The 13559-nt window shown below is 42.1% G+C and overlaps 1 protein-coding gene across 4 annotated transcripts in view; it reads right to left on the minus strand.

The window, feature by feature from the left end:
* crtc3 (CREB regulated transcription coactivator 3) overlaps positions 1-13559 on the minus strand; it is a 48827-nt gene that overhangs the window by 6507 nt on the left and 28761 nt on the right. For 2 of the 4 annotated variants that reach the window (XM_061738526.1, XM_061738507.1), the window contains 6 exons: positions 9869-9907; positions 9694-9779; positions 6677-6726; positions 6118-6338; positions 3921-4156; positions 2612-2989 (listed from right to left, as the gene is read on the minus strand). In XM_061738526.1, coding sequence (XP_061594510.1) covers positions 2612-2989; positions 3921-4156; positions 6118-6338; positions 6677-6726; positions 9694-9779; positions 9869-9907 — 1010 coding nt within the window. Of the gene's footprint in view, positions 1-2611; positions 2990-3920; positions 4157-6117; positions 6339-6676; positions 6727-9693; positions 9780-9868; positions 9920-13559 lie in introns of all 4 variants that reach the window. The other 2 variants (XM_061738518.1, XM_061738497.1) reach the window with 1 other exon arrangement.

Raw genomic sequence — 13559 nt, forward strand, 5'->3', positions numbered from 1 at the left:
GGTCTTCAGTTGTGGTCCTCCGAGGGCCGGTGTCCTGCATGTTTTAAATGTCTCCCAGCTTCAGCACACCCTGATCCAAATAGCTGTGTCATTAGCAGACTTGTGCAGACCTTGATGGCCGTTAATTACAGTCAGGTGTGTTAGCGCTGGGACGCACCTGAAACATGCAGGACGCGTGGACTATAATGTACTGATGCTGTGAGCCGGTGTTGTCCAGCCCTGGTCCAGAGACCCTGTGCTGCTCGTTTTAGATGTTCTCCTGATTTAAAAGAATGGACCAGTTACTCATGGAGCTGGATCAGAAGCCTGATAATGACCCATTCATTTGAATGACGTGTAATGGAGACGGGGACATCTAAAGCGTGCAAAGCTCAAGGTTCCCAAGACGGAGACCGGTAAATACAGAAACAAGAGCTGTAGGTATATATTAAACACTTTTACACATCATCCCACTTGTCTCAAGCCACTGACTGTTAAAATGTAAATCACATTTCTTTAGGGCATTGTAGATGATTTTAATTAAGTTTCAGCTAATATGAATTCCTAACAAAACAAACAAACCAAATCAGAATAAGCTGGGACAACACACGGATGTACGTAGGATTTAGAAGAAAAGACACTCTCACACTTAAGTAGACATTTGTTTCTGTGCAGAAAGTAAAAACCCTGAAGGAAGTTGGAGTGCAGTTTAACGCAAGTATGGAGATGAAGAAAACAAATGAGAGGCTGAGTCTTTGAGGAGCAAAGATGCAGCATGCAGATGGTCTACACTTTTGTCAACAAATGCTTAACAAAAATCACTGAAATATATGAAATCATGTTGATAAGGAAAGATTGGAAGGGATTTGCATATTTCTTCTTCTGCTGAACATAATAATAAACAACTCAAGGAATCTGGAGGGAGTTCAGTAAATGGTGGGCCAAGGCTGCGACGGACAGCTGCGATCTGCTGGAACTGCATCAAGAACCGCCTCTAGCTCATATACCCACATGGGTGAAGCATTACTGTGGGAAACCTTTGTCAAACACTACAATATGGAGCTCCATTCACAAATGCCTCGGGGCCAAATGCTGCATTTAAACTAGTCCATTAGTGATATTGAGCCATGTGGGCTGGACCATCAACACAGCTGACAGACATGCTGTGGGAGTCCGGTTTTTAAGTCTTTTTTTGAGAAACAAAAAAATTGAACACGATGATGTAAAACCACATTCTGTACACATTAGAGGCACGGCGGAGGGAGGGGAGGGGACGGCAGCCGGATGGCTGGCAGTGCTGAACTGCTCATGACTGGATGTGCAGGATGACCCCATATGGTTGCACCCACACATACATGTTTATAGGAGGGATGAAGGGAAAACTACATGAAACACTTCATTACTTGGCATCCTCAATGCTGCAGCACCTTCCAGATGTTATAAGCGAAAATATTAACATTACAAAGAGGTGAAAGTTTTAGCATTCCAACTTTATTGGAATGTGACAGTTTTAAACCTGAAATGCAAAAATGTGTGTAATTTTACAAATTAAATTATCCGAACGAGACACTTACTTGGTTAAATGACGCACAGGTATTACAGGCCATCTGTTGGAACTTTATATAATTAAGGCTGTAGATTATCCCTTACTACTCTCCCACACAGACACAAAAAAAATATAAATAAATACCTACCAACTCATATAAATCAAATGCTGATAGACAGTAGGGGTGTAACAATATATCGTGCCACGAAATTTTGCGATACAAAAACGTCACGAAACGTGTCGTGGAGGTGACAAAGTGTATCGCGATATTGGGTTATTAATATTAAGCTATTGTGTTTACTAGTAACGCGCGTGGCGACCGCGCCTCGACCCGCGGACCAAAATCTTACTCCGCTCAGAAGAAAGTAGTATCGTTTTGCGATATCGTTTTGAGCTCTGAACCTTTACTTATTTAAGGCTGGTGTGGAGTTAAGCCTTACCTTATTAAATTAAACCTTTTTAGTAGGATAAACACGGGGACAACTTCTTCCGAGTTCGAGTGTACTTTAATGTCTGCTCAACAGTGTAGGTGAGCATGAATCAATCTTTTTTATGATGTAAAATTTTATGTATTTATTTACTTTTATCTATTTATTTAATTTTAGTTGTTAAATTTCTGGAAAGGAAAAAAGTCAAATCATACATGAGAGAAACTATTCAGTTTGTGGCAAAATATTTGTACTTGTATGAAACTGAAGATGCATAATGCAAACCTGACATTTACTTTTAGTTCAGTTTGTGGAAAATGGTCGGCCTGGCTTTCTCTTTAAAACTTAAACAGTTATAAAGCATTACAAACTGTAACAATAGGGCAAACGCACAGTATTGTTTTGTATTTTGTGTCTTTCAAATAAAAGACCCTTTTTTCCAGTCATATGTTCCTCATTCAAGGTTGTTAAAAAAATACTGCTATAATATTGTATTGTATCGTTATCGTGACCTCAATATCGTGTATCGTACCGTATCGTGAGATTAGTGTATCGTTACACCCCTAATAGACAGATGTCCATAAGCACATAGCGTATAATATGACAAGTAGGTCCGTGCACTCACACCTTGGCGATAAAGACTGTTTACAGCACTTACTTGGCCTGCGTTAAAGTCCAGTGGGATGTTCTGAAGAGGTGACACAGGCTGCTGCTGCTGCTGCTGATGTTGGTGATGTTGCTGCGGATGCTGCTGCTGATGTTGTTGCTGCTGATGTTGCTGATGTTGTTGATGCTGCTGCTGATGTTGCTGATGTTGCTGCTGCTGATGTTGTTGCTGATGCTGCTGATGCTGCTGTAGCTGCTGATGTTGCGGATGCTGCTGATGCTGCTGCTGCTGCGACAGCGGCTGCTGCTGCTGCTGAAGGTGCGGCTGCTGGCGTTGTCTGCCCTGATCCACTGCATGCTGGGGTTGCTGGTAGAGTGGATAGGGTGGCGGTGGTTCCCGAGGCATGTTGCTGGTGTCCAAAGCAACTCCCTTCACAGAACAAAGAGAGCCAGCAGGAGTCACCACAGACTTCCTACAAGTTTACTGAAGATTTAAATCTGCTTTGCTCTGATGGCCAAACAACTAGGGCTGCAAGGGTTCGTTGACGTTGTCGACAAAAATCGATAATCAAAATTGTCGACAATGAATTCCATTGTCGACAGACGTGTTTTTCCAATGGAGTGAGGCGCCTCACTTCAATACATCCCTGAGTCTCAGCCGAGCGGGTAGCGGTTAAACAAAAATGACGGCGTCCTGTACAGCAGCTGGGGGTAACAAAACTTCAAAAGTTTGGGAGCATTTTAGACTGAATACGGCGAATAAAAAGATAACTTGCAAGGTTTGAAAAGCAGACCTTGCTTATCACGGGAGCACGTCGGTAATGCACGAGCATTTGAAGAGAAAGCACGTCGGTCAGTTGAACAAAACGGACTCGCCTTGGTAAGATATTAAGCGTATTTTGGCTTTAAAAGAGAGCTTTAACTTAGCTTAGCTTTATTTTTTATATAACAGAATTGCCTTTCCTTAAAAAATGAAAAATAATGGACAGAGGTTTATTTATTTATGGATTTATATCTATACTACTGACTGATCACTGTGCCTGTCCTTGGTTTTAGATAGGACATTTTATTTACTTTTTGTATGAACAGTGGCAAAGTTGAATAAAATATCTATTTTTCATTTAAGTACCCATCTTTCTTGTGTTTATTATCATTTGCCACATAATTAAAGCAACCTAATACTAAATTAAAAAAAAAAAAGACTAATTATCCGATTAGTCGACTAATCGTTTCAATAGTCTGTGACTAGTCGACTATTAAAATAGTCGTTAGTTGCAGCCCTACAAACAACTACTATAATGTATTTTTTTTACAATTGTAGGAGCCTTTCCTCAATGTAACATGCAGTGATTTCCGTGTACCTGTGTGATGGGGGACAGCGAGGGGGACATGGTGGGGGACAGCTGCTTGGCCAGACCCCTGCGCTGCTCTGCTCCTGGAGACAAGGTGAGGGGGCTGATGGGAGCCGGCCGCCGCCGGGGCGAGTTGCTGGACAGACGCAGGGATGCGTTGATGGAGGGATTGCTGAGAGACGACTGCAGCTGGCAGTTGTTGAGGGACGCCTGAATGGAGGGATTGCTCAGGGAGGAGGAGAGACCTGCGGGACAATAAAGCCAACAACACATGAACCACTTCGTAAGACAAGCTTCAAATTCATTTGGGTGTAAAGGAGGACAATATGTGTGTGTACTTGATTTTCCAGTGTGTTATCCAGTCGCTGATGAGAAACACTAGACTTTATTGTGTGACTGGGGAGGGGGAGAAACGTGGCAAGCGGGGTGAAGGGAAATGAGGGAAAAGAAAAGAGGCGATTGTAGAGAGCCAAAAGAGGGTCAGAATTCCTCTGTCACTTTGGTGCTCAGCCAAGCTGAACTGTGTCCGACATGCAAGCCCGACCACACTTCCAACGAGGAACGAGTGAAAGGGAGCAGCAGTGGGTGTGATCAGATCAGGCAGCAGAGTTCGGAGTGAGGGAGTCTGGGACAGAGAGATCCTTCAGCAAGTTATCAATAATGCATGCTCAGCTGGCAGAGGAAGCTGGAACCAGCGCTCAACACTGCAGCGGCTCCCACATTCAAGACTAAAGCTGAAACGTGTTTTCAGACGCTTAAAGACAAAACAGACTGAATCTCCACAGATAAAGGTGCAGTTTCAGTCTTGACAATGAGAAGGAGCACATGCTCAAATCTGGAGCAGGTTCCAGAAACTTTCAACAACAGACAGATGAGAATACGCGGACATACGTTTTGCTGCTTTGCAAAACAGTCAGAAAAACAGTTTAAAAATAGAAACTCATCAAAAAACATGTGATAGCACTTTCAAGGATAACGCCGCTCATGCAAAAAAGGAAAGGCAACTAGATACAATGTGCAGAGACGTCGAAGCAGCAGCATGCGTGCACGTGTAGTCTGAACTTGTCTGGTTAGAGCTGCAGGAAACATCCTGGAAAAGCCCAGAACACAACAAGTCTGTGTCTAGCGCCGTTATTTCTCATCAGCCCACATTTTCCTGCATGTTCTCACTTCAGGTCTTTTGCAGTAATGTTTATGATTTCTCACACAGATAACGGCAACAGTGACCTGACCTGGCGTCAGCTTTGACCCTACTTAAATGAAGAGGAAACTGGTGGTGATTGTGAACTTGGACCGCCATCAATGTTTAGTTGTCTTAGTTATAGGCCAGTAGATGAGATACAACTGCTATTTCTTTAGAAAAAAAAAAAATATTCAATTGAGTACAACCTCATCAACTAGTATGACATATTTCAGTTATTGTATTTTTACTTGTATGTATAGTGATGCCTTCTCTTTACAGACCTGTAAAACTTTTACAAAAGTTTCTTGTATGAAATAATAGGTCAATCGCAAGTCACTAACTAATAATTAATGCCCCGACTTATTAGGGCTGAGCGATATATCGAGATTTTAATATATATCGATATATTTTCAAACGCGGTATGGTACGAGACAATATCGTTTATATCGATATAGCTTTTTTTTTAATGATTTTGATATAGCTTATTTTGTGACAAATTGACTTGAATGTTTTATTTGAGATTTGCACAAATGTTTTGTTATTTGCACAACTGTCAACCTCAGTGGAAAAGTCTGCCTGGTACTGTCTACATTGTATTAATTGCACAGTGTATTTTAATTTAATTGTTATGCAGGAAAGGGATATTTGTTTTATTTTATTCAAGAAGCATTAATATTCTATATATGCAGGCAGTTTATTTTTATTTAATTTGTTTTATACATTTTGATTGTTGTTAATAAAGGAACCTGTGTGACATTTGGCACGAGGCTTTGTATTAAAACTGACTGTTTTTTTAAGGGTTTGCCTCAGAAAAAAATGAAGCTAACAGAGATGCTATGCTATAATGCTTTGGGGGAAACCCCAATTATGGCACAGAAAAAATATCGATATCCATCGAGTATCGCCATTCAGCTAGAAAATATAGATATATGACTTTTGGTCCATATAGCCCAGCCCTACAACTTATAATCAATGATGAAAAGCCTCCTTTGAAAGGAGCTCAGCTCTGATTCCTCCCCCTACCTTGTGAGCTGCCGATGCCCAGGTGCATCATGGCAGCGGGCAGGTTTCCGGTGCTGCTGCCTCCGCTGATGTTGGGGTACCCTCCGTTGTCTTCGGGGTCCAGCGGGGTGGAGAGCGGGGACGGGAACTGCAGGTTGCTGAGGTCGGGGAGCGAGCCTCCGGTACTCAATGAACCCTGGTAGTGGGACAAACCGGGGTTCTGCTCCGGAGACGGGAATATGCTGCAGGAAAGATGTGAATGTCCGAAAGATTTATGTTACGTCGCAAAGTAAGGACAGGTGAGCAAAATATTTTGCTTCACTTTTTTGTGTTAAATGCTCAGATCGCTGTAAACATCACTCGTGAGACCAGTCAACTAGGCTCTGTGCTAAAATCACTTGAAATTCTTTTACAGTTTGCAGTTTTCAAGCTGCTTGTGGAGCCAATTTTAAGACTAATAAGATTAGAATTATAAGACACTAAACAGCAGCATAAATCCATAAGTAGCTTCAGGTCCATCATTCGCTGCACAAACGCAGCATCGCTTGATGATCAGAAGAGTTCATGTCCAGCGACTTACTTGATTCCAGGCACTTCACATGATTTAGGCCGTGATGCCAGATTTTGGACCTGAAAAAGAAATACAAACATCACTATTCGGTGACACGTGACAAGCATTTCATCCATAAGCTGGGAGTCTGAGGAAATCAGACTTCTACACAAGATATCAGCAATACTGATTGAGCAATATAAAACAATATACAGTGATATACAAGTATACTGTATTAAATGTGGTGGTTTGAACCTGGCCATCACCTCTGCTAATATGTGTCCACACCATCAGCCAGGTGCTAGTTTTACATGCCTTCTTCTGATGTGTGAGCAACACATGATGGAATTTGGGAGGTTTGAGTTATTTGGTTGTTATATGTAGAAAATGTGGTCCTCTGTGTCTCTAATTGTGAGTATCTGTTAGCTTATCTCTCCACCAGAACTCCTCTCAGATTCCCCGAACTCGGAATAGGAACCCTTTAACCTCAGAAGCGACTTGCAGTAAAGCTAATCCATAACACCAGTGGAGGTCAGTGATATTACTTTCAGAGACAAATCCTCTTTATTTTCCTGTTTGCAAAACAGTGAGATTAAAAAAAGCCACTGTCCAGACTTTTAAATTCCATTTAGATGAACAATAGCCACCACTAGGATTTTTGACACAAAATCTTACCAACACTATCCAACATAAGGGAGGTACAACATGCAAGACTACATATCGCATATAATTCATGGAGATTGCAAAGATGTTTCATCACCAGCAGCTCCTTGATTTCACAACAACGATGTCATCACTGAAGTAAATGCACCTTCAACATCACAAGCAGTCACGATAAGTTGAAACATCTGCTTTACATCAGACTCAAAACACTTAAAAAGGATCACTCTATCATCCTGGGGTGGGCTCGCGGGTCATTCAGACAGACCACCTTACTAGGTAGTTAGTTCAGCAGCTGGATACTTAGTCGGAGTGTCAAAGACTCTGAATGTCCATATCTACGATGGTGGTTGCCAATTTAAAAATGGGGAATACGATGGAGTGATCTAAACTGCTGACCTCCACTGACAGAGTCTGTTCCTACATTGTTGCACTGGAGAAAATATGGAAGGATGGACCACTCTTTTCCTCCCCTAAGGAAAATGACGACGGAGTCAGGGGAGTTTGACAACCACGCAGCCTTTGCTTATGCATACAAACCAGCCAGTTTTACTAAATTCAGCAAAGGTGTGGAAGAAGTCTGGCCTGTAAATCTTTGAATCAAATCACTGCCTTTTCAGTTGAAGTGGTTTTATTGGCTCTATCTGAATGGCTCTCTAGCCTCTGCTTCTCGGCTGAACAAATGTAAATGGATCCCTCTGGGTGGTGGGTGAGTCGCTGCCCTAAATCAAGGAGGCCAAGTATTTTGGGCTTGAGAATGACTGATGACAAAAGGGAGCAAATAAAAGGTAATAGGATATAGTCCCAGGATACAGTCTACACTTCCTAGAGAGAGTACATACATTCCCTCTCCTCTGTCCTGGGAATGCCTCTGGAGTTGCTGGGGAGAGGGACAACTCTAATATCCCGCTCAGCCTAATGCCACCCTGACCCAATTTCTGCTGAGCTGAAGGAAATAGATTGATGGATAGCTCAATGATCTGGTTGGGGTGCCTTTCCGAGGATATCAGTCACCTAAATCCTCGATGCGGTGATCAGACAACCTGACATGTCCTCAGGGTTCCAAGATTCACAGGATATATTTAAGTACGTTGCAAATATACATATCTGGCATGACTTTTGCGTCATGCCATGTAGTTTATTTGTTTAAGACGTGTGCCTTTGTGGCTATGACAGTTTGTGAGACACGGATGAGAAGCTCAGCATATTTATCTTTTGGGCTGCAGACATTAGTGGTAAGCAACACTCATAATTGCAGAAATCTGCATCCGATCCATTTTGTCTGTTTAAGGTCAGGCAAGAAAAACTGGTTCAACAAGCGTGGGGACACGTCTCCAGTGAGTCATGGCAGGAATTTCAGGTGTCTAGAGCTCGTGAAACAGCATGAGGTGCACTAATAACGGGCACAATGCTGGCTGGTTCTGGGGGAGGGGTGTCATCTTTTTGCTTTCTTGAAAGCTACAGATCACATAAGTCACAACTAGTTTCATCAAAACTCCACCATTAGTTTATTTTTTATGTTCATACTGTAAGACAGGTACTCTCCTAGAATTAAAAAATAAGAAAAAAGAACCATGTGTGGCATAAATGTGTTGTCATGGGGACACTTAAAACTGAAACTTTTTTATTTTTCCTTGATTCATAAAAGAATATATCTCCAACGTCAACACAGACTTGTACAAAGGCTGTCCATCTCAGTCATACAAGATAAGTGAAAAAGAGGTGTCATCATCCAGCCTGGATCTTAAGTTAGACTTCTCCCCCCCAAAAATAAAATAAAAAATAGCTAACAAGTTAACGCAAAAACTATTTTTGTTTATCTCAAATGTTTAGGCTTAAAACTGATATGCTAGTTTCCACATCCAAGGTACATTAACTGCATCATTACTTGAGACTGCAACTTTTTTGTTGACCCGTAAACCATCCAGTTTATTATTACATCACGCCAGCTTTCGACTGGCTGTGTGGAAGGCAGCCCCTGAATTTAATGACACACTTTTACATTTTCGGACGTGTTTTTTAGTTGTTCAACAGAAGGAGGACTTGCTCTTTGAAGCCTAGTTCATCCAAATCCCTGAACAAAACTGTCCTGTGCATTTTTTGAATTTAGCAGTTTGAACGTTTAAGATTTGCTCGACACGTGGATTAAAAGAGAGATGTGGTTTCTGAAGGGGCTCCCCGGCTGGTGGTTCCCTGAAGGGATTCCCTAGCACTTGCAGTGTAATCTGAACCCCTCCCAGTTGGGATATTTTTGCTGTCAGTGTGGCAATCTGATATGAGAGCAGTGAGCATCAGATTATACAGATGATACTCTGCTTTCTTATAGTAACCCCATGCCAAATACTACAGAAAGTGTCAATGATGTCAGACCAGAGTCGGAGTCTCACCTTCTTGGCCTCCCACAGCTGCTTGGGGAGAGGCTTACTGACACCTATTAGGTTCTCCTCATTAGGCAGAGCAGGGAAGGAGAAGACTGCAGAGAGAAATATCACATTATTCCAGACACATTTCTTCAAAAATATGAATCTTAATCATTCACAGCTGCAGAAAAACGCAACCCACCATCTCCAGAGCCGTCGATTTCTGCTTCATTTACACTCGCTGCATGCCAGCCTCCACAAAAGACAAACAAGAGGGGGAGAAGGAGAAGGATGATTGATTAAGAAATAAGCATAAAAGAGATGGTTAAAAAAAAGAAAATAAATGCAACTATGTCTGGTGCAATAACAGAATCAGATGCTTCAGAACACTCTGTAACTATTATACTTTCACATAAACAACTGAAGGGAAGAGTAGAAGTTGGTTGGGGGTTCAAAGAAAACACATTTTCCCCATGTCCAGAGACTTTTCCTTCCCCCTGACAGCATATATGACAAACACTCTTTTTTTGCCCCTTTATTTGAATTTGGTTTATTCTGTGCTAACCGTTCAGTAAGGTTTTTTTGTCCTCTGTTTGGGAGAACATTTATACTTTTCTTCATGTGTCCTTCAAGACTCAGCGCCAAACTTGAGCTGAACTGACCTTAAATTAGCCTTTGATTCATTGCCCACCCATGCTCTCCTCCTTTTGAGGCCCATTCATTGTGAGAGACAGCTTTTCAGCTGCGGCACAGATGGGACAAAGAGGCGATACAACAGTGTGGCACCATTGCATTCCCTCTTCAAAAGGTGTTTAGTCACTGGAGCTCAGAGTTGCAACTAGGACGGAAACAGGACAACTGGGATGGAAAATGGTTGGCTTGTGTCCCTGGCTCACACTGTCCAATGCACACAAAATGGGGGTTGTTGATGGAGAATATAAAAAACAAAAACACTGTGTAGTGTGAAAGCACACCAGCAATCCAAGCCCTGTAAACCGGGGGATCATTAAAACTCCACTAGGATGGCAACTAGCAGAAAATAAATCATCTCTCTGTAAAAGACTAACTGCCCTCCTCTGCTTCAAGCATTTCCGCCTGACGGTGTGACTCATAGCTGTAATTCCAAGTTCGATTGCTTCTTTAATCAGCCAGAGCTTAACACCACTCAAAGTCCAGCGGACCCTTGAGAGGTGTCAACGAGGCTCTGGGGCTTCACGAGTCTCCACACTCATGCACGGGGCCGGGAGGCAGCGCTGCTCGCTCTAACAAGAGCTGCCTTTGTGTCATGGCCTCTTTTGGAGGAAAGTGTGTGCAGAAATGTGTAGAATGTGCTTGCAGGCAACACTGAATGTGGCATGCTACGCAAGAAGACTGAAACGTCTCTACAATGTGATCTCCACACACATACACGTTGAAACTGTTTACTATAGTACCCATTTACTTTATCTAGTATTTCTGCACTAAATGAGGATGCAAAGTTGAAACTGTCAAAATTGCAATTTTGGAAAAATCGAATGATTCACATATCAAAGCAGAAGTAAAAGCAAAGTGGTTTCAGTCACTTACATTGTAACAATACTTTGTGACAGAAAACTAAGATCCATAGATTTTGGAAAGTGAATTAACAAAATATTGTTAAGAAGCTGTTATGAAGTAAATGATTTATCAAGTAAATTGAGCCACTCGTTCATCTATGATGAAAGAAAAAACAACGGAAGGTGGAAGCAGCGTGTGCAAAATGTGGAGCTGCATCAAGCACCTGCAGCTGGATCGAGTGTTTGCATGTGTTGCATCCATATACTGTAAAAAAATAATGGACCGGGAATAAGGTCAGCCAATCTTGCCGCTGAAATATCTCCAGAGCTGCTTGCTGACATTCACTGTGGAATATAGCACTTGACTCAGGGATAGGCAACCCTGGTCCTAGAGAGCCGCAGTCCTACATGTTTGAGATGTTTCTCTGCTTCATCACACCCTGATACAAAGGACTGTGTCATTAACAGACTTGTACAGACCTGGAAGCTGATGATGACTGTTAATTAGAATCAGGTGTGGTGATGCAAGGAGACATGTAAAACATGCAGGACTGTGTCTCTCTAGGACCAGGGTTCCCTACCCCTGATTAACATGTTGTCTGCAGTGAAATCAAAGATTACTGTTGCGTTGAGCCTACGCTGGGTTTATACAAATGACTGGTTGCCAAATGTGGTAGCATGACAATTATGGATAAGGAAGTGACACTGGCCAGACGTTGACTGACCTGACTGTCAATCAATCATATTAGAAATAAATGGAATGCTTTTATAAATTCTCCTGGTTTGGTACAAAAAAAAAACCCTCAGGGTTGTACTGGCCTTCCTGCTCATACTGTACATACTGCTTTAATGTTGGACATTTTAACACGGAGGCTCTCTTTTGGAGCCAGCCTTTAGCCGTCAGTCGAGGAACTGCAACAAATCTTAGTTCTGCATGAGACTCAACCTGGCAGTTAAGATGGTTGGTGCTCGGTTGCATCTCGCGTTGGCTTTGTGTGTTTCTAGGAGGACGATATCCTGCGAGTGGAAGCTTTTACAAAGTTAAATAGATGTAAAGCTTGCAACCTGTCACTTCTGAATGTGCAAGAAGCTATTGACAGTAAAAGCAGGTGTCCTGGTTTCAATGAGCACGCATCAGAAGCAGGTAGAGGGTTCAGGGTTTGTAAACTACCGCTCAGTAAAATACAGACTTCAGTCTGACATTAGTGCCAGTTAGCATCTAATCTGGTATATCATTGAAATCAAGCTGCTTACTTTAAAAAGATATAACGATTTAAGGGTTTAATAGTTCCAATCATCAATTTGAAATACCCCATAGCTACACCTAACTCACCTCAACATCAATACAATGTAAGCAACACAACTGTTGGCATTAGCTTCATCCACAGCCTCTGAGTTTGTGTTCTGAGGGCTTGCACACACACACACACACACACACACACACACACACACACACACACACACACACACACACACACACACACACACACACACACACACACACACACACACACACACACACACACACACACACACACACACACACACACACGCGCGCGCGCACACATACGCACACAGAGCAGAAGTCTACAAAAAAAAGCGGAAATTGGCCTAGATGATTCAAATTGGTGCGTCACTAATTGCTGAATAATTTCCAGTGATTGCTAAATCATATTCTTGAAATTACCCTTCATCAGCCTAAAGGCTGAGCCACTCACAGCACACATCCAAACAACATGGTGTAATTCATATCTCTATACCGAGTAGATTCTGTTTGCATGTGAAACTCATTCTTGGTCATGATCTTCAGCTAATATCCTGTTTCAACGTGTTGGCTAAACACAGGAGTACCAATAAACTGGAGCAGCACTTCTCTCATCCACTTTCAGGGCTGAGATCAGAAAGAGGTCAAGTAAGGGACGACAAATGTGAAAAGAGGAAGGACGATCATTTCTTTTACTTGGAATTAAATCTTTCACTTTGGCCCAGCTGCAAAGATATAAATAGAACATTTTAATCCAAGAAAGGAGCAATGGTGATTTGTGTAACTGAGACTTGAGTGGCTTGCTGAACTGAAAAGCAGCTGTCTAAATGGACTGTGTTCTCTGTTAATAAATGACCAGAAGAACAGAAATACAAACACCATAAACTAGAATGATAACAATGATGAGGGTCTGTACAGAAACAGCCTTTATTTTGCATGATATCTAGTTTAAGGACACATCAGATGTGTGCTGCAATATCCAGGTTTGTACTCTCAAGTATATTCCACTGAAAAGTGTTTTTCATATATATTTACACCTCCTTATAACCCCCCTCAACCACACCTCTCAAGGCTGTTCGCACACCCACACTCCC

The sequence above is a fragment of the Cololabis saira genome, chromosome 2, assembly GCF_033807715.1.
Source record: "Cololabis saira isolate AMF1-May2022 chromosome 2, fColSai1.1, whole genome shotgun sequence".
Taxonomy (NCBI): Eukaryota; Metazoa; Chordata; class Actinopteri; order Beloniformes; family Belonidae; genus Cololabis; species Cololabis saira.